At 57.0% G+C, this 25,060-nt stretch overlaps 1 protein-coding gene across 1 annotated transcript in view; it reads right to left on the reverse strand.

The window, feature by feature from the left end:
* Window positions 1-25,060, reverse strand: part of CDH23 (cadherin related 23) — a 391,248-nt gene that overhangs the window by 196,896 nt on the left and 169,292 nt on the right. Inside the window, exon 9 of the mRNA XM_079137029.1 lies at window positions 22,207-22,285. Coding sequence (XP_078993155.1) covers window positions 22,207-22,285 — 79 coding nt within the window. The remainder of the gene's footprint in view (window positions 1-22,206; window positions 22,286-25,060) is intronic.

The following is a 25,060-nucleotide window of genomic DNA, read 5'->3' on the forward strand; positions in this document are numbered from 1 at the left end:
TGGCCTCGAACTTGCCATCCTCCTGCCTCAGCCTCCTGAGCTGCAGGGATTACAGGCGTGGGCCACTGTGCCCGGCTCTAGATATTTCATGCTTCACATTTGCTGGGACCTTGGCCTGCTTCTCTGATGAAGAAGGGGCCCTGGGCTGGGCAGTGCGTGCCGCAAGTCGGGGGGGGGGCTGAGCGGCCGGCTTTCTTGTCTCGGCAGTGTCCAGAATGCCCTCATCCTCCTACTGCAGCCTCAGCCCCGGCTGTCACATTGTGTCCCCGGGCCCTGGCCCGGTGCCCCACACCAAGGAGGCGTTTGGAAAAGGTTTGATGAATGCGCACAGCCGGGCAGGGAGGGATGTCCCAAGACGCTCCGGTCCCCTGGCTCACACCAGCAGGAATTTGTGCTGATCGAGCAAGAAATAGGAAAAAGAAGGACACGCTTGTCCTTTCGGCCGGGGACGAGGCTCAGCAGCCAAAACCTTTCCAAAGCCGCTGACCCCTTTTTTGGGAAAGAGAGAAGCCACAGTACAGGATGGAGGGTCTTCCCTGCCGGGCCGCCCTCAGGATGCACGCTGGGCCCGCCGGCTTGCTTTCCGTCAGCAGGCGCGGGCTCCATTGCGCTGGGAGCTCGGGCTCCTCTCTCCAGGAGGCCCCGGCACCCAGCTCCAAGCTCTGGGAATAGACACCCTGGAGGAGGCAGGGGGCAGAGGGTCCCGCTGGAGACAGACCCGCCTTTGGGGGCCCTTTGCAAGCTTGAGGGTCTCTGAACCCACGAGAAAGAGGAGTGAGCCCCTGGTTGTGGAAGAAGCTGCTGGCACTGCCCCAGCGCTGGGCAGAGCTTAAAGCCCAACTATCCCCTGCAACCCAGGCCAGAAAAGAAGGCCGGCTTGCGCTTCAGCCCTGTCCCCAAACCTCTGCTCCTCCCCCAGCACTAAGCCCCAGGCAGTGCCACTGTAGGACCCCCAGAGGAGCCGGGCCAGGGCTTCAGTTAGAGGGGGTGTGAGCCTCAGGGCAGAGCCCACCCCACCCACCATGCCTGGTCTTCCCCACCAGGGGCTGCCAGCTCGGGGAGGGGCGCTGGTGCTACCTGCTGGCAGCCACGCTGCCCCCTCTGGGTGGAGGCCCACAGCACGGGCCCAGGAGGGGCACCTGAGCTGGCACCTGAGCTGGCTCCTGAGCACTCCTGAAGACGCACTGTGGGGAGGGGGTGTGACAGAACCAGCAGAGCCTGGGAGGAGAAAGGTGGTCTCCAGACAGACAGCCGGTGGACATGTCACCTGCTTCGCTTACCCTCTCCAGTCCATTCTGGAGACCTCTCCAGGTCTTTCTGGGATCTTTTAAATTCTATGGGACACAGATCAGCTTCCTCCTTTGTAATATCTTTCCAAGGCAAACGGAGTAAGACCCCACTCCCCCGATCTGCAAGACCCCAGATGATCAGCCCTGTCCTGCCCTCTGGCCTCTCTTCCTGCTCCCCACCATTCTCCAGTCTTATCGAACCTCTTTGTCTAATTTTTCTGTTTCTTAAATATACCCTGCTCATTCTTGCCTCAGGGCCTTTGCACAGGATGCTCCTTCTGCTCAGAACTCTTTCCCTCCACAGCCCTGTGTGCTGCCTCCTCCACTGTTGCTCCCGTGTCCCCTTGCCACAGAGGCCTTCCCTGGCCACCCAGGCTAGTTGACCCTGCTCAGCCGTCCTCCATCACACACCCGTTTTACTTCCTGGAAGCAGTTGTGACTATTGAAAAGATTTCGCACCTTCGTCTGCTTGATTATCGTTTCCGTCATCCTCACAATCCACAAGGGCCATGAGGACAACAGCTTGGCTTCTTCACGGCCCTGTCCCCAGCAGCCGGCACATGACAGGTGCCTGATAAACACGTGTGAATAATCAGATCAGCCCAAACTCCTCGTGTCACAAAGAGACAACAACAGCCCCTCCAAGTGCCCGGCATGCTGGAGGCCCGGCCGGTAGAGCAGAGCAGCCATCCTGACCTCCCGGGTGAGCCTCGGGCCCTGTGAGTCCCACCCTCCCCTACCAGAAGGAGCCCCCGTGGGAGGCAGGCTCCCGAGGCCCACCATGGGGGGTTCTGAGGCCCTCCACAGCCTCTGGTACCCAGGCAGCTCAAGAGCAGAGCAGGTGGGGATCTGTGAAGGAGGGTGACGGGCCCACAGGGCCAGGGCGGCTCAAAGCGCCCGCCCCAGAAGCAGGCGACCTCTTCCCTGCCTCGGTCTCGGTTTCCCCATCTGGCCTGGGGAGGGCTGAATGGATGGTATCTGGGCCCCCGTGGCCTCTGCTCTGTGAAATGGACCTGGTGGGAGAGAGATGGAGATCGCCGGCAAGAAGGAGGCTGAGGCCCCTGCTGGCCCCCTCCCGGCCCTGGTGCTGCCCCCGCCTCTTGCCCTGGCCTAGGCTGTCAATCCCCCTCCACTGGGAGAACTCCCTGAATGAAGTTCCTGTTGGCGTGGGGCCTGTGGCCTAACAAGTCACTCGCTGCGCCTGGGAAATGAAAGATGATCAGGCAGAGTCCCCGGGACAGAGGCGATCTCCATAAATCTGCCAGAGTGCGCTGGGGATTGCTTTGTGCGATTAATTATCTGTCCTTCAAACAAAGACCTGACCTCAGCGACCCAATGTCCCCAGCCTGTGTGGGAGGGAGCGCTGGGTGCAGAGAGGCTGGCTGCGGCTGGGCAGTAGACCCGGGGCTGGGGCTGGGGCTGGGCAAGCAGGCAACGTGAAGTGCCAGGTCATCCCCCACCCCTCCTGCCCCACATATTGAGTCCGCCTGGCTTCACACACTTTCTGCAACTTTGCCCTTCTTTTAGGAGGTGGGTTTACTAGGGATTGAACACAAGGGTGCTTTACCACTGAGCCACATCCCCAGCCCTTTTATATATTTTATTTAGAGATGGGGTCTCGATAAGTTGCTGAGGGCTAAGTTTCTGATGCTGGCCTCAAACTTGTGATCCTCCTGCCTCAGCCTCCTGAGTGGCTGGATTACAGGTGTGTGCCACTGTACCTGGCTAACTTGACCCTCCTTGAGTCGCCAACCATGAGGACCCACAAGGCTTCTTGTGCCATCCCTGGGCATCCCTAACCTCACCTCCTCGCCTAGTTATCCTCTTACTGCCTTGACTTGACGGGGAGGGATCCTAGTGAAGGTGGGAACAGTCTATGGATGCAGGACTGAATCAAGACTGAACCAGGACCCAGTTGGGTTTCTACCACTGCACCAACCATCTACTGAGCCTCAGTTTACCCATCTGTAAATGAGATTAACATAGGTGAGGTCTGCACTTGACAGGGTTACCTAAGAACCCAGTGAGGCAGGGTGGCCAGCATGTTTCAGACTCACAGAAACAGGTTTGAATTCTGGTCTACCATGACCCTATATGTTACATAAGCCTCTGGGCCTCAGTTTCCTCACCTGCGAAATGGCAACACTGGTGGTGCTTATTTTAAGTATAAAGAGCAACCGCTGCAGAGCACCTCACATGACATCCTGCTGTGGCCACCTCCTTACAGGGTCCAGGTGGCTTGGTTTTCGGTCTGGACTGTCCCTCCTCCCTGCCCCGCCCCCTGAGCTGAGCCCCGCCCCTGGGCGGAGCCAGGCAGAAGTCCCGCCCCTGGGCGGGGAAGTCAGCGCTCTCCTGAGGGCAGGAGGGGCGGCAGAGCCACACCCCTCAGCCAAGCCCCAGTGAGCCGCCTAAGTCACAGGGGCTGGAGGAAAGCTGGCTGCGGCGGGGAGACAGGAGTCCATGGTAGAAACACAGGCATCAGTTCTGACTTGGAGGAAGCTGGGTTGACAGAAAGGCCTGGTGCCACCTGCTGTTCATCCCACACTCAGCCGGAGCAACCTGGGGGCGGGGGGGCCGCACCTGCTGGTCCCCCATGTTCTCACGGGTGACGTGCCAAGGTAGAAGAGCAAGAAACGCCGGAGAATTCTTGGGCATGGGGGCGGGAAGGAATGGGATTTAAATGAAGGAAGAGTTTGCTTTTTCAGATGTGTTGCGTCCACGTGGCAACCCGCTTTAACTATACCCGCCTCACCAGACTTCAGATTTGATCTCCAGTACAAGCCCAAACAGCTTGCATCCAAATCCTGGCTTTCACCTTTACAAGCTGAGTGACCTGGGGCAAGTGACTTAATCTCTCTGAGCTTGGTGTTCTCATCTGTAAAATGGCATAATGACAGTACCTCCCTCATCCTTGGGCTCTGAGGATTAAATGAGTTACACATGTGAGCTTCAAGCAGAGCTGGCTCACGGTGATCACCCAGTCCATGCCAGGAAATGCCTCTCCACCCCATCCCACCCCCTCTGTTCTCCAAAGCAAGTACCATTTCCAGTGCTTGGCTACGTGTCTCGTGTATTGCTGAGTATCTGTCACCGTGGCTCACATGCATCTTTTTATCTTATAGAAATGGCATTATGCTATCCCTTCTCTTTCTCTTATTACCTAACAGTAGGTTTAAAATATTTATTTTGCTGTAGGTGCACTAAGTTAAACCATATGAAATAGCTGACATTCAGCCATTTTTGACCTAAAAAAGTGATTTTTATGTGATTCAACCTAATAGCATGTGGTTTCTCATGGATAGGGACTATTCCTTAGTGCAGGGGACCTTGAACCTTCTCTGTAAAAGGCCACAGTAGATATTTTAAACTTCACAGGCCAAGAGGCAAAATTGAGGACATTATGATAGCACTTCTTTAGCAAGAAAGAAAAAAAAAATGGCCACAAAAATTTCTGATGCATTTGAAATATAACAGTAACTGGGCACAATTTCTTGTACTACAGATCCTATAATGAAACAAGTGGAATTTGGGGGACAGAGGATAACATTTTGCTTAATTGGGGTTACTGCCCTCAGATCAACTGCAAAACCCCTCTCATCTTTAAGCTGGGGTGCAGAGGCACACACCTGTAATCCCAGCAACTCCGGAGGCTGAGACAGCAACTTAGTGAGACCCTGTTTCAAAATAAAAGAGCAAACATGCTGGGGATGTGCTCAGTGGTGAAGCGTGTCTGGTTCCGATGCCCGGTACCAAGAAACAAATAAGCAAGAAACCTCTCACTCTTAAAACCCCCTCTGAGCCGGGCGTGGTGGCTCACGCCTATAATCCCAGTAGCTTGGGAGGCTGAGGCAGGAGGATTGAAAGTTCAAAGCCAGCCTTGTCTCTAAATAAAATATACAAAAGGGCTGGGGATGTGGCTCAGGGTTAAGTGTACCTGGTACAAACCCCCCGCTAAACCAAAGCACTCAGCTCTCAGGCTGTACAAAAACTGGCAGAGGAGGAGTTGGCCCCTGTGCCAACATGGGATAAAGAGGCTGGTCCTGACACTTGCTGTTGGCGCTTCTCAGCTTGCTAGTCAGGTTCAGCGTCTCCACCACGCCCGCTAGTGTCCAGGTAGCCCGTTCCATGACTGCCCCGTGCCTGTTTTTCTCTTCGATATCCCGACTTTTCCCTATTGGTTTTCAGGAATTCCTTCGGTATTCCAGCTGCGAGTCCCTTTTGATTTTAAGTGTTGCAGACCCTTCTCTCCTCGTGTCATCGGCTGTGGGCTCTGTCTGTTCCTGTGGAATCGGAACTCCTTTGACATCGATCCATTTTTCTTCCGGGGCGCGTGCTCTTTGGGGGCTAAGAAGTCCTTTCCTACCACAAGGTCACAAAGATACGCCCCCACGTTCCCTTTTACGAGCCCTTATATTTTACCTTTCACAGGTCGGTCTTCAATCCATCCTGAGTCCACCTTGGCGCCTGGCGTACGGTGGGGGTGGCGGGGGGCTCTGGCTTTATTTTTCTGCAGATAGTGAGCTGGTTTTCCAACACCCGCTACTAAACAAGCCATCTTTCCTCACTGATGTGTGGTGCCACCTCTCCCGTATATCAAGTTCCCATATTTACACCCGGGCCTGCTTCTCAGAGCTCTGTTCGGTCCCACTGGTCTACCGTCTGTCTGGAGAACATCCCAGAGGTGTCTGGGCCCTGCTGCCCCTCATGCTGGCCATCTAGGGTGACCCCCTCTCTGGTTGCCAGTTCCAGGCAGCCCCAGACTATGCTTGTGATGCTGACCCGGCCCTGCTGGCCACCTCTAGGAAACTTGGAATTGGAAAAGCAGAGGACAGAGCTGGCTGATGGCTGAGACGGCAGCCAAGAGGACAGTTCAAGAGCGGCAGGGGTGGAGAGGAGGTGGTGGGACCACCGAGGACAGGGGAGGCGTGAGGGAGCCGAGGAGAGACAGGGGCAGAGTAGGCTGGACAGTGCCCATCAGAGGCTCTGGGCCCACTCCCTGGATCCTGGAATGATAGCTCGCACGACCAAGGGAACTTTGCAGACGTGATGCAGTTAAGGGTCTTGAGGCGGAGAGTTTATCCTGGACCATCTGCTGGCCTCTAAGTGTAACCATGGTGGGCTTCTCAGCCAGAGGCCAAGGGAGATATGACCACAGGAGGGCTAAAGGCCCTGTGGTCAGGGACGAGGGGAGCGGAGAGACTCAGCCACAGACGGAGGAATGCCCACAGCCAGGAGCTGGAGAGGCCAGGGAGGGGCCCTCCCGGCACCCTGGCCGCACCCCAGAGGGAACCAGGCCCGCTGACACCTTCGTCTCAGTCCTGTGAGACGCGTTTCAGACTTCCGCTCTCCAGAACGGAGCACGAATTCGTGTTGTTTTAGTCACGAGATGTGTTAAGTCAGTGACAGGAAACAAGTTCAGAGGCCGTAAGGAATGAGTTCAGGCTTGGTGTCCCTGTTCCTGGTGGCAGGAGGCCCGCCTCTGGGGACGGTCTGCTCTGGATGCCTGCAGGGTCCCTGAGGCCCCCAGAAAGCCCTCCCCATCCACAGAGCCCCGAGCGCTCTCCATGCTCCTACCACAGAGGCCCCAGTGCGCTGCCCTCACTCCTCGGCTTGGCCTCCGTCCTCCCGCTGAGTCTCTGCTCCTCTTGGTCCCTCCTGCCTGGATCGCCCTCCTCGCTGCCTCACTTGCACATCTTGCTGTCCCTCCAGGAGCACCAAGAACAGCACTAGTGCCCCTGAGTGCCAGGGTGGCCTCAGCCCACTCCTTTCAACCGAGGCTGGCATTACCCGAGTGCTTGCCCCGCGCTGGACGCTGTCCCGAGCACTTCACCTGTGCTAAGGCGACTCTCAAGCCCTGGGGGCTTCCCGTCCTTCCCGTGCCCAGGGTGGACAGGTCAGGCCGAGACTCCGCCTCCACCGGGCCCCAGCCTCCAGGGCCTGGATGTCACCTCCTGTGTCTAGATATCACCTCTGTCATCTGGATGTCACCACCCAACTTCCTCCGTATTTGTTTCCGACCTGAATTCCGTGCTTGACATTTCCCTTGAATTCCACGCCATCTTCTTCCTGTTAACAGTCACTCTAAGGGGAGTGACCGGAAAAGGTCACAGAGGAGGACCAGCAGCCACACGCAGAGGGCAATGTAAGATGGGAGATGAGCCGCAGGGCGGCCCATGGGGACGCGAGCCGAGGGCCAGCGGAGTTACGGACACGAGCACCCAGATGAACCTTTCTCTGAACCTTTTTCCTCGGAGAGGAAATCAAGTCAGGATGACTGGTCGCCACGGAGTCCCCACTATTTCAGGCCCACGGCGCTGTGCCACTTGGTACCATCTCTCGGGAGCACCGTGCCACCGCCGGGGAGTTAACCCCCTGGGGTGCGGCCAGCAGCCCTGCCCGTCCTGGCCTACCTCCTCTCGTCCCCTGAGACCTCTAGGAGGACCTCAGAGAGCACCAGCCACGCGGTGCCGGCTGCAGGAACCGACCGACCTCTCACCCTTCACGTGCCTGTGACTCCTGACGCGTCCCCAGCCTGGTCTCCCCATTTCCAATTCCCAAGACGTAGCTTCATCTCCCCGAGGCCATCGAGGGCTAGGGTGGGCTCCTTAAGACCTCACTAAACCTCACTGGGTCATTCACGGCGACTCACTTGTCCCTGCAGACATCTAAAGGGGACCAGAAGCACCCAGGGCATCAACTCCTCATTTGCAAAATGCTCCTTGGAGTCGCAACTAAATGGCTTTTGCTGACATTTATGAAGTCCACGATCGTCATAGAGAAAGGCTTGTTGCTGGGCCCTTTAACATGACCCTCGATCTGCTGGGCGGTGTTGGGAAGCACCCCCAGCCCCAGCTCAGGGTCCTGGCCATCCTCCGTCCTGGCAGTGGGAGGGGCGGGGAGCTAGGACACAGGGGCGGCCTGGTCCCATCCCACCTGGCCCCCCCAGAGGGGCGCCCTGGGGGGCGGGGGACTGGGACGCAGCCCAGCCCAGCAGAATGAAAATGTTGAGCTATAAATTCATTCTGTGCTGCAGTGTTTGTTCACTTCAATCAATGTCTCAAAATATCGGCTCTGAAATCTCTGTTTCCAGGATATTGGTCAAATATTTGAATGGCAAGCAGCCAGTTAATTGACTCGGGCTGAGCACTCAACGGGGAGGCAGAGAGAGAAGGAGAGATAGAGAGAGAGAGAGAGAGAGAGAGAGAGAGAGAGAGAGGGGTGCAGCCGGGTGTGGGCCACCGGAAGTTCAGCCCAGAGAGGGTAGAGTTGGTGATTCCTGAAGGGGGACTCCCGGCAGGCGCTCAGGGCAGGCAGCACCAGAGCCAGCCTGCTGCTTCAGTTCCCGGCTCTACCGCCCACCAGCTCTGTGACCTTGAGCCATGGCCTCAGTGTCTGTATCTGTAAATTGGGGATAACACTAGCACCACCTCCTGGCATTCCCGGGAGGATTACACATTTAGACCTGCTCTTAAGCTCCCAAGGAGCGTGAGCCATTATTCCTGGGTCGTTATCGCTCCTCGCTCTGGCACTCAAAGCCAGACTACTGTGACCCCCAATCCACAAGAGGGTGGTCCTTTGAACGTGGGCCCACACCCCACCCCAGGGCTAGTGACCCTCCCTTCCTCTTGGAGGATTGCTTTTCCTGCAGGATAGCCCTTTCCCGACCCCCAGAAGCACTTCCTGTACGTGCCATGCTTCAGGCTGCTAAGGGGGCTGCTAGTACAGGTGGCTCTCCCAGGGTCCCTGCTGGACATGGCTGGTGAACCGGTAGGTAGGTGGACCCTCAGGAAGCCACTGTTTTGTCTGAAGGGAACATTTCTTCTCCCCCTTCCCCATCTTCCCGACCCTCCCTCCCTCTGTCCTTCCTTCTTTTCTAATTGCTGTAAAGCAGGGGCTGGGTGGGAGAGGTGGGGGAGGGGCATGGGGTCCTGGTGGCCCTGTCTGGTCCTAGAGAGGAGGGGGCTGCAGGCTGGGGCACTGTTTACCCTGAGGATCCCCCCAAGATGGGACTGAGGTGCCCACAGCACATGGAAGCCCAGATCCCACTTGGTTTGGGGGATGAGCAGCCCCTATTTCTGCCCATGATCCATTTTGGCCCCAGGGTCCTGGGACGGCTGGGATGCTGGGCCATTTCTGTGGTTCAGAGGGTGGGGACAGCAGGGGCCATGAGTTGCCCTCTTTGAGCGGCTGTGTGCAGGGGACAGAAGACCCAGCAGGTCAGCAGAAAGTGCATGGGAGCTGCCCGTCCCCACTCGGTGGGTGTCTCTGGAACGTCTGCTGGGGATTTTGCAGAGAGCTCAAGTCTGAGGCGACACAGGCAGGGTGCCTGGATGGTGGACTCCCGAGTGCAGGGTGCAGGGTGCCGGGACGGTGGACTTTCAGGTCCAGGGTGCAGGGTGCCAGGACAGTGGACTCCCAGGTGCAGGGTGCTGGGACAGTGGACTCCTGGGTGCAGGGTGCAGGGTGCAGGGACGGTGGACTTTCAGGTCCAGGGTGCAGGGTGCAGGGTGCTGGGACAGTGAACTCCCGGGTGCAGGGTGCTGGGACAGTGGACTCTGCATTCTGAGACACCCACACTCTGAGCAGCCAGGGTGGTTCTCAAGTGTTCGTCAACCTGACTGTCAACTCTCCCCTGCTAATAACAGGTAACGTTTCTTGCGTGCCTACTGTGTGTCCGGCACTGTTCTGAGAGCCTCGCCTGTATCAGCCCTTGCGAGATCCCCATTCACGTTCCCATTTGACTGATGAGGAGACTGAAGCAGACGGTAACCTGCTCAAGATCACATGATAGGTGAGCCCAGGCCGACCCTGGGAAGGTCTGGAACTGAGCCTTCTCACCCCCTTGCTCTCCCCAGGGTGCCCTGCCCTTCGCAGGCGCATAAATCTGCGGTGACATGGAGGTGCCCACAGGGATGTAGGTGCAGATGCTGACGATTCTGCTCCCCGGGGAAGTCATGAATCAGAGCCGCGTGGGGGTGCGGCGGGAGGAGGTTGACGGGCTGAGCGACTCAGACTCCATCTGGTGCCTTACCCTCTCTGCAGGGCACTGGGGTCTTCCTCCCCCAGCCCCCGCCCCGCCTCTCCTCCAAGAGACCCAGGAACAGCGATGCGGGCTTCTGGGTGACTTCAGGCTTAATATCTTTGTAACTGTATCGCAAAAAAGGGCACGCCTAAGACGGAGCCTTACACTTAATCTTTCTCTTTTATTGCTTTTTCTCTTGTATGATTTAACCCTGCACTAGGTATCAAGCTAGATAAATAAAAACTTTTATTTCAGATTAGCCCCGGCTGGGGGCTGCTTGAAGGCTGAGCAGTCACCTAAGGTGCCCAGCAAGAAGAGAGGGGGGATCTGAGCTGCTTAGGGAGTCTCGTCTCAAGTTCAAAGCCACCCCCTCAAGTCAGGGGAGATCTTTACTGAGCCGTGAGTGTGGGGTGGCCCTTCCTGTGCCCCAGCCTGGGGGTTGAGGGCAGGCAGCGGGTTCCAGCCTTCCCGACCCCTTCCTGATGGCCTCCTCGCCCCGTCTCCTCCTCCTGGCCCTGGGGTTTCTTCCTGATGCTCGGCGCAGCTGGGAACCGGCCTTTGCCCCTCTATTTATTATCCCTCTTCTCCGCTGGGCTGGAGCGCCACAGGGCAGCGGGGCTGGGATTGGCTTCACAGCTGGTCTCCTGGCTTGACCTGGAGCCCGGCACGCAGTGGCCACTTGATTCCTGGACGCTGCTGACTGACTGAGCGAGCGGATGCTAACACCCCAGACCGAGGGCTGGCACGAGTCACTGGCTTCTCAGGCAGAACAGTGAAATCATGGCGGAAAGAATGTGCGTTTCAGAAGCAGGAAGATCTGGGTCTGAGTCCCGGGCCACCACTCACGTGATACAAGACCCACACTGGATCCAGGAGCTCTGTGGTTTTAGGCCCTCGTCTACACAGGGCTCTACTAGTCACCCGAGGCTGTGATGAGGATGGAGACATACATGCAGCCCCAGCAACCTCACATGTACTAAGAGAGATGAGATGTCCTTGGCAGCACCGTTTGTAACAGTGACAATCACCCCCAACACCCACCAGCGGAAGGGGAGTCGATACACTGTGGTGTTTTCACACAATGGAATAATATGCAGTAGAGAAAAGGGACGAACACCAGCTACACGGAACAACAAGGATGAATCTTAGATACTGAGCAGAAAACATGTCCCAGGAGACAAACGTGTGAAATGGTACTTTAAGAAGTAGAGTTCAAAGACAACTAAGTCCAAGCAATATGTGATCCACATACATGTGACAAGATATTTCCCAAAAGCAAGGGAATGAGAAAATGTAAAATTCAAACTTGAGGCTGGGGAGATGGGAGTCAGGGGATGGGATGGCAGAGGAGGGACAGTTGGGCAGCTGGGAGATAAGGGAGATGATCTAGCCCTCAGGAGGTAGGTGGGCTCCACAATATGAAAATTAAGAATGAGGCTGGCTATGGTGGTGCACACCTGCAATCCCAGTGACTCGGGAGGCTGAGGCAGGAGGATCACAAGTTGGAGGCCAGCCTCAGCAACTTAGCAAGTCCTTAAGCAACTTAGCAATATCCTGTCTCAAAATAAAAAAATAAAAAGGGCTGGGTATGTAGCTCAGTGGCAGAGTATCCCTGCATCCAGTCCCCAGTGTGCAAAAAACCAAAACAACACCCCAAAAAGAAAATAAAATTAAGGGTAAAATAAAGCAGCAGCAGACATAGACCCAGGTTGACTGTGAGCTGAGAACTATGTTTAAATCCATTCTGGGCCAGAGGTGCACCGAGTGAAGAGGGAAAGAGAACACATACTAAATGGTAACGAATTTCATGAACCTCTGAGGACTTCAAAGTCCTTGGAAGTCAATACAGAGTCATCACTTTAGAGGTGAGGCCAAGGCAAAAACAGCCAAAGAAGAAAAAAGACAGACGCCTCTCGACCCGGGAAACCGGACCGGAATCTCCTGCATCCAGAGCAGCCTCCACGAACGTGGAACCCCATTCCTCTCACCCACGCCACCCCAGCCTCCATCAGGTCTGCAGAGCCCGGGCGGGCGAGCTGACAGCTGTGCTCCCAGAGGGGCTGCTGATGAAAGGGCCCGGCCTCCACTCCCCGCCCACCTGGGCAAGAGGACTCCAGGACGGCAGCAGGGAGTCTGCCGGTGCTTCCTCAGGACAGCCGGGAGGCCGTCCCGTCCAGGCAAGGGGCGCTCTGGCCCGGGGAGGAGATGCAGGAAGGGAGAGTCCCAGAGCCTGTTGCCATGCGCCTCTTGGAGTCCGCTGTGATTTTCAGGAAGGAAGCACAGTGCAGGCCGCGGTTACCGACCAGAGCACCTGGGGCCGTGCAGGACAGGGGAAGAGCCAGGAATCCCGAGGGCCGCACTAAGGACTCGGGTCTATCCCGAAGGGGCACCCAGAGCGCCGGGTGCTGCGGGGGGACATGGAGAGGAGGTGGCCTTCCTGGGGGTCATTGTCGTCCGCAACTGAAAACAATAGCCGGTGCCTTTGGATGATTAAGTCAAATCCCCCCAGAGTCCTTGTTCCCAGATGTTTTTGAAGAAAGAGCCGTGGGAGGTGAGGGCCCACCCCTGGCGGCCCCAGAGGGCAGGGAGAGAAAGGCGCAGAGGCCCATCTGGGTGCTGGAACCGATGAGCGATGTCTGCCTGGGTGAGGGATGGGGCCTTCTGGTGCACGTGCCGACGTGGGTCTGGGGTGACAGTCACAGACATAAAGTAAGGGATGCACTTACTTTTCTGAATGTGCCCCTTTCTGGGTCAGCTCCCAGCAGGACCCCAGGAACTAGACGTGGAGGTTAGGGGCTGCTTTGTGTCCTCCTTTTCCTGCACCTTCCATTTTCAGAATGTCAAGAGCCTGCACTTCCGCCCCAGCCCCACACACTCCACAAGACCCCAGGCTGCCCCTTGGTGAGGCTTGGTGGGTGGTCTGCTAGGGGACTCTCCTCATCTGGTGCTCCCTGACCCCATCCACCCAGCACTCCTGTGAGGTGACTCTCGCCTGAGTCCACGCCCACCCCCTGCCGAGGACCCACCTCCGCTGCCGTTCCACCCTCTCCCAGGGCCCCCGCATCCCTCTCTAAACAGCCCTCAACCCTCAACTCCTCGCTGGCCAATCCCCCCATGCCCGCGGATGCCCTCAGGGCTGGGAAGGGCTTCTCCAAGCCAGGGGCTGCGGCACGCCCTTCAGATTTCCAAAGCAATTCTGTTTCTCTGGCCTTTTCGCTTCTCAGAGGGAGAAAAATGCCAAGGCGCTTAATCACAAGGGCTTTGATGTGCGCGGCACAATGGCCTCCTGCGACAGCTGCCCCACTAGGCCCCAGCCGGGGGCAGATGCAGTTGTTGGCACGTGGGGCGGGGGCTTAGTTGGTCTGACTGTAACTGATTACCTCCTCCCCTCCAGCATCCCTTCAAAGTGCTCCATGAATTTTCAAAGACGCTCCTCACTTGGTAGCATTGAAATAAAATCTGGGAAGGGAAGGCTTTGTCCTGCATGGACACTCCTGGCTGTCCTCCAGGGCGACCCCACAGAGAGGTCACCGCCTGATCCTTCTCACCTGTTCTTCCTCTAATATCAGTGTTCTCACCCAGCCCACCCCAACCCAGGACCACCTTGCCTCCTCCCTGAACACGTGAAATTTCAGTACCTTGGGGGTAATAGATATCTAGATATAAAAAGGAAGATTTTTTTTTTTTTTTTTTTGGTACCGGAGATTGAACCCAGGGGTACTTAACCACCGAGCCACACCCCCAGCCCTTTTTTATATTTTCTTCAGAGACAGGGTCTCACTGAGTTGCTCAGGGCCTCACTGAGTTGCCGAGGCTGGCTTTGAACTTTCAATCCTCCTGCCTCAGCCTCCTAAGCCACTGGGATTATGCCACCGTGCCCAGCTCAAAAAGTAAGTTTTTTTTTTCTCCCTCCCACGTACAAAATGTCACCTGTTAGGGGTGACGCTGCCTGGCTGAGAACAGAGGCTCTTCTAGCCCAGAGCTTCTCAGCGTGTGGTCCCCCACCAGCAGCGTCAGCATCGCCTGGCTCACTCCCAGATCTAACCCAGCAGGGGTAGAGATGCAAAGTCTGCAGGTGTCACGGGTACCAGGCGATGCTGATGCGGGCGGTCTGGGGACCACATTTGGAGCACCACTGTCATCACGGACACTGGGCATGTTCTGGAGCCTGAGAGGCTTGAGTTCAGATCCCTGCTCTGCCACTTAGCAGCTGTGACCCTGGCCACCTGAGGCCAATCTGAGCCTCGCTCCTCTTGTCCGCAGATGGAGTGACGTTCTCCTCTTGTCTGCAATGGAGTGACGTTCGCCTCTTGTCCCAGATGGAGTGACGTTCTCCTCTTGTCCCAGATGGAGTGACGTTCTCCTCTTGTCCGCAGATGGAGTGACGTTCTCCTCTTGTCCGCAGATGGAGTGACGTTCTCCTCTTGTCCGCAGATGGAGTGACGTTCTCCTCTTGTCCGCAGATGGAGTGACGTTCTCCTCTTGTCCCAGATGGAGTGACGTTCTCTCCCTCATAGACTGCACAGGGTAACTTGGGTCCAGCCTGGGCCCAGCTCATGGCAAGCTCCCCGTACACTGGGGTCCCTTCCTCTTGCTCTGGGGACCAGAAGATGGCAGTTGGGGAAAGGGCTGCACGAAGAGATTAGGCCTCTTCATCCCAAAGAGGGGACAGCAGGTGGCCTGGGCTGGGAGGAAGGCTGTGGAAAGCTCCACCATCAGAGAGATTCCAACGCCAGAGCTCATCAGTCAGGTGTGTGAAAGACTCGGACGTGCATCCCGTGGGGGAAAGGGATTGGGCCAGCCCCAGGACTACCGGGAGGACTTGTGCAGTCATAGGTGGTCACTGCAGAGTGCCTGAGGCAGCAGGCCAGGGGAGGCTGAGAACCTGCATTCCTAACAGATGCCCAGGTGGCACCGGAGGCCGGCCAGGGCCCATGCTCCCAGGGCCCCCGCTCTGCGGCTTTCCTAGATGGACGCCCTACGGGAGTGATCAAGAAGAGGTGAGGGGGCTGGGCCCTTGCTGGGAGCAGATGGTAGGACAGAGTCCTGGGCCTTATGGCAGAGAGAAGCTTCACCTGGGCTCCTGGCCTCCTGGGAGACCAGGCTTCTGACGACAGGAGGCGTGCTCCTCTCTGCTGCACCCTGATAGGCGGGAGGAGGGAAAACGGCGACATCTCTTGAGGGCCTGTTAGACATCACTGTGCAGTTGATGCTGGTATCACCGACTTTCCCTCCAGCTTTAGGGGGTATGATTGGCAAATAAATTGTATGTATTTAAGGCGAACAACGTGCCGTTTTGCTACAAGCATAAACTGTCAAGTGAGTCCCGCCATTAAGTTAACTAACAGCCGTCGCCTCACCTGGCTACCAACGGCGTGGTGAGGACACTTGAGCTCTGAGCAAGTTTCACGAGTGCGCTACGCTCTTCTTAGTTCCAGTCACCATGCTGTCCAGCTGGTCTCCAGAATCTACGTGTCTCGAAACCACAAGTGTGGCCCTCTGACCAGCATCTCCCCTTCCCCCAGCCCCTGCCCCACGATCCACCCGTCTACTCTCTGTTTCTGTGGGTTCTTTGCCCCCCACCCCAGATTCATGGAAATGAGATCATGCAGCATTGTCTGTGTGGCTTATTTCACTTGGCACGATGTCCTGTGAATCCATTCAGATTGTCACAAATAGCAGGATTTTTTTCTTTTTTTTTTTTTTCTTGGTGATCAAATACACATGTGAGCAAACTCTCTACCCCTGAACTACCTCATCAGCCCCTTTTTTTTTTTTTTTTTTTTTTTGACACAGGATCTTGTTAAGCTGCTGAGGCTGGCCTCCAACTTGTGATTCTCCTGCCTTGGACTCCCCCAGAGCTGGGATTACAGGTGTGGGCATGTGTTCTCTTTAAAGACTGAAAAATATTCCATTGTATGAGTGTGTATTGTCATGTATCGCTTAACAACAGGGACATGATCTGAGAAGTGCCTTGTTAGGTGGTTAAGCGGACATCGTGGAGTGTACCTATATACACTAGGATGGCTGCGGTGTCACTAGGTGACACAGGCTTACAAGTCCGTAGCCCACATTTTGGTGGTTCCCCTATCTTGGCCACTGTGTACGCATTGCAATGGACATGGAACATTTACTTTTATTTTCCTGACTCTGTGAGGAAGATACAACTGGGCCCCATTTACAGAAGGGGTAAGGAGTCCTTCACTCGGGCCACTCGGCTGAGAGAAGCTGCCTCCCCGGAGGAGCCGGGCCTGCAGTTGAATCCTGCCACTTCTCTGCCCACGAGGCTTTAGCTGCGCATCTCAGGCCAGGTGGGGGTGGGTGTGGCTCAGTGGTGTGCAGGCTTCGCCTATTGAGCCCTGGGCTCCACTCCTGGCACTGGGGAGAAAAAATCAGGCCCAGGGCTGTCCCAGCCTCCTCCCTGGCCTACACCAGCTGCCAGCCACCCCTGCCCGCTAGGTGTCCCAATGCTCCCGGGGCTATCTGGCTCCGCTCCTGCCTGGCTGCCTCTGCTTCCTGTCAGGACACTACCACATCCTCCTGGCTGACCTGCTTGCTCCAGCCTGTTCCCCGCAACCCACTGGCTCCACCCTGACCCCAGTGACCTTAGCGAAATGCACACCCAGCCGCGTCCCTCCCCGTCTCAGGACGAAGCCTGGGATTTTCCCGAGCGGGTCACTCCCTGAGCTGCGGGACCTGGCCCTCTGTGGTCTCATCTCCCCTCTCCCTGGTGGCCCACGCCCAGCCACGCGAACCCCTGCAATGAGCACAGCTGTCCTGGTGTGCCTGCCGGCCACTCCTCCTGCCCATTCCCGTGTCAGTCAGGGCCTGGCTTCCGTGACCTCTCCTCCAAGAGTCTTGGTGCCCCTGATGCCTGAGCAGGCCCCGACCTGGGGGTTCCTCTGCAGCTCCTCCTTAGGGGTATTTTCAAACATAAACGAAGGAAAGCGGAGGGAACAGCGTGATGGGTCCCCAGAGAGCCATCGGTCCCTGACATGACACATCCTGTGCTCCCTCTCCACAGGGCCATCCTCGGTATTGAAAGCACAACTTACAGGTCTGTCTCTCCACTCACCGCAGGTTCCTGTGGCCGGCCGGGACAGTGCCACAGTCCTCACGTGTCAGGACCCTGGACAGTTCCTGGCCCTGGCCGAGCAGCCCCTCCACCACCCCTGTGCACGAGAGGAGCACGTTCTACACACCTGGGGCCCTCAAACACCTTCCCGGCCTGGCCCTTCATCCTCTCAGCCCTTCCCTGCCTGGCGGGCGGCTGACGTCACCTCCGCTGTACAGACTAGAAAAACCTGATGCCTGGGAGGTCACAGCTGGTCCAGAGTGGAAGCTAACCCCAGAGAGGCTCACCCTGCAACAGGGTGGCCACAGACAGAAGATTAGCACTTGTGCAATTTAGGATTCTCTAGTTGTCATAAAAATTTTTAAAAAGAAAGAGGAAAAATTTTAATAATATGTTGCATATAACCTAGTATATTCAGAATATCATTTCAACATTTCATCAATATAAAAGGAGACTATTATTATTGTTGGTGCTAAGGATCGAACCTGGGGCCTTGCACAGGCTAAGCACAAGCTTGATGACTGAATTACACCTTAAGCTCTAAACCAAACATTATTTTGATTGACTGATAGATTGATTGTGGTGCTGGGGATTGAACCAGGGGTGCTCTACCATTGAGCTATATCCCAGCCCTCTTTATTTTTCATTTTGAGACCTGGTTTCACTAAGTTGTTGAGGCTGGCCTCAAATGTATGATCCTCCTGTCCCAGTCTCCAGAGTCACTGGGATTACAGGCATGTGTCACCTTGCCTGGCTTATATAAAACGTTATTAGTGAGATATTTTATAATCTTTTCTGCATATTGTCTTCAAAATTCCATGTTATACTTATGGCACATCTCAATTCAGAGGAGCCACATTTCAGGTACTCACTAGTCACGGGGCACTGGATTGGCCAGCAGGGCTGGAGGTCACCACCATGGACAGCAGCCCAAGAGTCTGCACCCTCAATGTTCCTCTGTACTCATGAATGGAGGAGGGAATAAATGAATGAGTCCCAAGGACCGGGGCTCCTGATCCTTCCTAACAATTGCTAATCCTTAATGTTTTATGGCTCTTTGGAATTCTGAATCCCATTCCCCGGATGAGGACGGCGGGGTAGAGGGAAGTCAAAGGTCTTGCTCAGACACCTTGCCGGCAGGTGGCAGAGCTAGGCTCAGACTTACCTCTTGGACTCCAAGTCCAGGGCTCTTCTCAGGATGGACCAGCTACCTGTCCAAGCAGGACTGTCTCTGGCAGAAGGTAGGAGGCCAGAGGGGTGTCTGCCGAGATTGACATCTGGGTCGGTGGTTGGGGACAGGAGCCCGTGGAGCCCCCTTTGGGGCAGTGCTAGGTGCACTGATGCCCCAGTAACAGCAGGGTAGGCTCAGATGGAGGGAAGGGAGGGACCCGTGCCAAATCCTCTGCGGGAAAGAACCTTGTCATTCTCTGTCCCGGTTTGGCCACAAGGGACTGAGAACAAATTGATGGCAATGGAGCCATAAGTTACTGCGAAGGCCTCTTTGTTCTTGGCAAAACAGAGGGATCATTAGTAATGGAGAAAGCACTGGTGTGCAGATATAAATCCCCACGGCAGTGGGCTGAGGAACGGGCCCGGGGAGCAGGGCAGGTTAACTGTATGCTATGGATCACTTGTGGGCTCAGACCCGTGTCCCGGGTGGGGTAGGCCAGCCTTACCCGTGTGCAGATGGAACCCACCACCGGCTCAGGCTCCTGACAGGCCCTGGGACTTGAGCCACCCCACCAGTGGCCCTGGGGACTCTCACCTGCCCCTCCCCCGGGCCCTGAGCACCTGGAACAGGAGTAGGCTGCTGCTGGGCATGCTCTGGGGTGACAGGGGGACACGAATCATCCTTCTGCCTGCTTCAAGCTAAATGGGTCCTGACCAAGCCACCTAGGACAGGGCTGCAACTGTCCCCAGAGAGGCAAGACAATGTTCTCCTCAGCAGTGTCTACACTATCCAAGGAAAGCAGACTCAAGGCCAAATCCCAGACTGATGTCCACCTCCTCTCTGAGGACCGTGCCCTCCCCGCCGTCTGCCTCTAGGCTCACGTAAGTCTGGCTCTCAGGGAGACCATGGCAGCCCAGGCCAGGCAGGTATGGTGGGTAGGAGGAGCTGAGCCAGGCAGGATGCGTAGGGAAGAAAAGGAACTGCCAGGCACAATGGCCCATGCCTGTCATCCCAGTGGTTCGGGAGGCTGAGGCAGGAGGATCGGGAGTTCAAAGCCAGCCTCAGCAATTTAGTGAGGCCCTAAGCCACTCAGTGAGACCTGTCTCTAAATAAAATACAAAAAGTGGCTGGGGGTGTGGCTCTGTGGTTAAGCACCCCTGGGTTCAATTCCCAGTACCAAAAACAACAACAACAAAAAAGAACTGCCCTTTCCCCAAGCTGCTTGCTGACAGAGGAGTGTCCACAAACACCCAAGAGACACGGGGTCACCAGGAGCCACCATAAGCAAGGCCAAGTGCTAACGTGCCCAGGACAGCCACTTTGGGCCTCAGGTGCTGCCCTTTGCACCCTCATGCCCACAGCAGACCCGCCAGCTGCTCACCATGAGCATGCATGGCACTGACCCCTTTGGGCCCCCAGATCGTCTTCAGGCAGCCGTTACCAATCAATCAGAGTTGGCATGCGGGAGGGAACCCATTTGTCATCCTTTCCCAAAGCCCTCAAGGCACATCTGTGCTGGCAATGGGAATCCTATACAGCTATACTACATGCCCCAGCCTTCCAGAAGTTTCTGCCTCCTGCCCCAGCCTCCACACACATCTCCCCTTTGTGGTTTCACAGTCCTGGCCTCCCTTCTCATCCTCTGGTTGGCACTTGGGAAGCTGGCCTCGGGGGTGATGCCCCTGGGGACCCCACAGGAAGCTGCTGTAGGCAGTTGTCACCCCACTCCCACTCTGAGCCCCAGAGCCCAGCCCAGACAGCCCAGGCTCTGCAGCCCAAGGCAGGGGCTGAGCTGGGGACAGACGGAAGCATCTTTGAGGACTGAAGAGGGCCTGAGGGTCTGGGCTGAACCAGAGCCGTGGGGGACAGACTCTCAGCATCACTGCATGGTTTCCCATTCCAGGAAGGTTCTGGTCCCCAATTCCCACCCCCGTCCAGGCTGGGGCATGTGTGGGACCAGCCTAGAGACAGTGAGGAGAGGACACACTCCAAGCCCCTGGTCACTGGGGACACCTTTCTTCTTCCCAATCTGCAGAATTCATGAAGGTGGGCAGAGGGGCAGGGATGGCCTCAGTTCTCAGGGGACCCTGACTTCCTGCAGAATGGGCTCCTTCCTGTGACTGGCTCTGCCACATCCTGGCCATAGGACCCTCACCCCTGAGCAGCTAGGTGGAGAGGACACTCCTGGGCCCACCCCGTCCTGCGGGATGAGAACCTGCATGGAGGCCAGGAACTGTGCCCTTTTGGTGGGAGCCCCAGGTGATTCCTGGGCAGACTGGAATCTGCAAACCCACTATCCCAGAGTGACATTCATTCACTTCACAAGAACACACTTGGGTTTACTCTGGGCCAGGCTGTGTCCTGGGCCTCAGACTAAGAAAACAGAGGGGTCGTCGGAGGGTGCAGAGCTACAAATCCACTCTCCAAACCCATGAGCCCATGTTCACTGCCTGGCCTGAGCTGCATCTGTCCAGGGTCCTGGGGGACTCTGGGCTTTAGATACATGATAATAGTCACACCAGAGGTTGCAGGGGGCCCACGATACCCCTGGATTCCCACAATCACAAGGATGTGAGGTGTCTCCCTCCCCCAGTACACCTCCAGCTTCCCCAGGAGTTACTGGCTGCAGCGGTAACAATAATGGTAGCACTTATAAAGTCCTTCCCATCCACTGGTGTTCATCAGCTGACCCTTAGCCCACCTCGAGGCGGGTACTCTTACTGTTCCCATTTTGTGGATGACTAACCAAGGCACAGAGACACACCCAGGACCCTGGCTGCGGAGGCTCCACACTCTACCTTGTTGATGCACACCCTGCTGAACCCTGGGCTTCAGGGAGAGCCCTGGAGCCACGCCACTTCCTGTTCTCAGGGCATGGGGTATGGCGGGGGTAATGGAGCGGAGGCGGACTGCCCGGTGCCAGGTGGACCCTTTGGTGATTCCTTGGGGCCTCCGTGGGGTGTATGCAGGGTGGGGGGACAGCCAGTCTGGGTGGGCGAGCAGCCTCTCACCAGCAGCTGGGCTCCCAACCTGCCCGGCCTGGGACGGCTACGCAGAGCTGCCGTCTTGCCAGCCCCTGGCGAGGGTGTGGGCCGGGGAGTCCCGTCACCCGGAACCATGGCTGCGGTCAGTAGCTACTGGCTCTGCCAATGGGTCTGAGCAAGGGAGCAAGGGCTTCATTCCAGAATTCCGCGCATTCCAGATGAGACAAGAAGCCCTGACGGCTGGCGGCGTGAGGCAAGTCCCCGCTCCATCGCTCCAACGCGATGGACCAGCTGCCCACTTTTCAGCAAGTAAGGACAGAAGACCCAGAGCCCTGATGGAGGTGGGATGGGAGTCACCCGCCACCCAGCTCTGAGCCCCAGGGGCCCCAGGCTTCAGGCCTGGACAGCGGCGCATGTCCTGTCCCCCGCGCGGCCCCACAGTGCCCCGTGCCTTAGCCTCTGCTGGCTCCCCAAGAGCCTCTTCCCCTTCTCCGCCCACCCACCTTCCGTCAGTCATCACCTTTCCAGTCCCTCTGGGTGAGGACGGTCCCTGGACGCAGGTCGCAAACACTGCCCCTTGAGACCCCAACTTCCTCAGGCTCTCAGAGCCTAAGACCCCAACAGTGGTTCTTCTGCCGTGGGGACAGGGACAGCTCTCTCCTTACCTGAAACGATGGTGTAGCCAATGCCCCTGGGACGTCCTTTATCCTGGTCAATGGCGGTGATCACACGCACGGTAGTGCCCTGGGCAGGAGAGAGGAGAGGCTTGAGTTGGCCCCCTGGCCCCAGGCACGCGTGGTTTCCCTCCTCGGGCTGACGAAACAGGGCTGCAAGGCCGGCCCAGGAAGCAGGCACCAAGTGCCCGCTCTGTCCCTGGGACACACACTGAGGGCTCAGGTACACACCCCAGGTCCCTTGGGGAAGCCCAACCTCGCGGATGCCATCACTGTCCCTGCCTTTCCCCATATCCCTCAGTCCCATGGGAGAAGACAGAAGGAGGAACAGCCAGCAGAGAATTACGAGGTCTGAGTTCCATCTCAGACCTCCATCAAAGTGCTCTGTGACCTTGGGAAGGATGCTGTACCTCTCTGGCCTCAGTTTGCTCTAGCTTAATATGCATAAGAGGGGACCTTGTTTTCACTGGAATGATTATTCTACGCATGAAAGCACGTGCCCAAAACACGTATCTTTAGGGATGAGCTGCAACCCTGGAGGCAGCATGGCCCTGTGGACCACGCCCACACAGCACTGTGCCTGTGGCTCCTGCCTCCAGTGACTCTGCTCCACCTTCCACCCCCAGCACTGGTGGAGAAGGAGCCCAGGGCAGGGGGAGGGGCAGGGGTGCTCCTGGAGAGCCATCCACGTCGAGGAGTGAGTGACATGGCATAGACAGCTGCTCTATACATTTGGGGTGCTTGGATGGAGAAATGTCCCCTAAAATGCAGAAGTCCACCTGGAGGAACCTACAACAGGGTACACAGATTGGTGGCATTTAGGACAGGTCTGGAAGAGTGAGTAGGAGCTTTCCAGAGAGAGAAACTGGAAAGTGCTCGGTGGAGAAGATGAAGTACGCAAAGCCCTGGAGACACAGCTTGTCCTAGGAAGAGATCCCGGCACAGGACCAGTCTGCACTTTCCAATAATAGCTGACAAACTGGTGGACGGACTGAATGAACCAGTGAGCACATGGCGGATGCCGACACAGCTATTACCATGCTATTTGCTGAATTGCCTGCACCTGGGGCAACCTTGACCTGCACTCCTGGCTTTGACACACCACTGCCCACCCCTGGAGCCAGAGGTTCTTTCTGGCCCTGGGCTGCAGTTTTCCCTGAGTGATGGACAGTGAACTCCACCTTCAGGGAAAATATCAACCCTGGCACTTGCAGGTCTCATGAAGGACTCTTGTGGCCTTGGCCACCTCTCATCTCCTCCTCGTTTGTCAGTGGGAGGCAGAAGCCTGTGCAGTCCCCTCTACTGGACCTGCCCCTACAGAGGTACCCGCTCCCTGACACAGGCTTCCTGCCCGAGGCGGCACGCTGCACCCCTCCAGCTCCTCCCAGTGACAGCGAGCGGCACTCTCCACCTCACCCTCTGCAGCTGTCCCTCCATCCTCTCCTGTCCCAGGATACAGAGTCCGGAACACCTCTAGGTTTGCCCAGAGAAGGTGAGAATGTTCCAGAAGAAATGTTTCCACAAAGATGGACACAGCCCGGAGGCGAGGCCATCTGGAAAGCAGGTCCCGCCCCCTCTGTTTCCCCAGGAGCTATGATAGCCCCCAGCCTGCTGGGCAGGTGGAGGAAGACACCACAGTGAGGAAGTCACCTGGAGCAGGCATGTCCCCCAGAGGGTCCAGAGACAGGCCAAGGCCAGCAGCAGCCGGCACTCTGTGCCCAGCACTGCAACACGTTGGCTCATTTCACACTCACAACTGCCCCAGGGCAGATGAGGAAACAGGGACACGAGGTAAGAGGTTTCAAGGTCCCCAGCAAGGAGTAGATGGGCAGCCAGGATTCGACTCAGGGACCGTGAGGGTTTAGATACGAGGTGTCCCTCAAGAGCCCACGTGTGAGGCGATGCAAGAAGCTCAGAGGTCAGGTGAGGTGTTATGAGAGCCCCAGTCTAATCAGTGCATGCATCCTCTTAGTGGATTAGCTGGGTGCTCCCAGCAGGCGGGGGCGTGGCTGGAGGAGGTGGGTCACCCGGGTGTGCTCTCGGGTTTCTATTTCTTTCTATTTCGCGCCCCGTGAGCATGAGCCGAGCTCTCTCTGCTTCCTGGCTACCACGTCCTGAGCTGCCTTCCTCTGCCACGCCCTCCACCTGATGTCCTGCCTCATCTTGGGCTCAGAGCAATGGGCTGAGGGCCCTCTGAAATCATGAGCCCCAGATAAACTTTTCCTCCTTGAAAATTGTTTCTGTCAGTTCCTTTGGTCACAGCAGTGAAAAACCTGACTGAAGCAGGGACTCTGGTGGCACTACCCCTGTGACGGTTCCCTTATAATATGGCATGGGTGAGCCACTGCTCTGAGCACTTTACAAGCCTCGGCTCCCGTGGAGCCGGGGCAGGGCGGCAGCCTGGGCTCCCCAGAGCTGCGTGGGCTTTGGCGCAGTCCCGGCTCCCGGAGCCGCGGGCCCGAGCTCTCCCAGTCTCTCCCGGAGACAGGGGCGCCCTTCACGAAGCTCATTAGTGGGCCCCTGGGAGAAGGCTGTTTGGGAAGCAGCATTTGACTTGAAAGGTCCTCATCCCCAGACTCTTTGGGGGCATCTGCCCCTGCTGGGGACATTAGTTACCAGGAGAAGCCTGATCTGTCTCCAAGAGGAGGTCCTGAGGGTGCGGGACTCTGGCCTGAAGCCCCAGCTACCAGACCGGGCGTTTTGGACATGGGGGCAGCTCCCTCTGGTACAGTCCCATCTCCTGGGCCCCGTGTGTCCTGGTGTGAGGGTCCCCTAGGCTGCTGGGGCAGGGACAGGCCTGCCAGAGGGCCACTGCAGAGTTACCAAGCAACACACCTGGAGGGGC

Source organism: Sciurus vulgaris, assembly GCF_902686455.1.
Source record: "Sciurus vulgaris genome assembly, chromosome: 4".
Taxonomy (NCBI): Eukaryota; Metazoa; Chordata; class Mammalia; order Rodentia; family Sciuridae; genus Sciurus; species Sciurus vulgaris.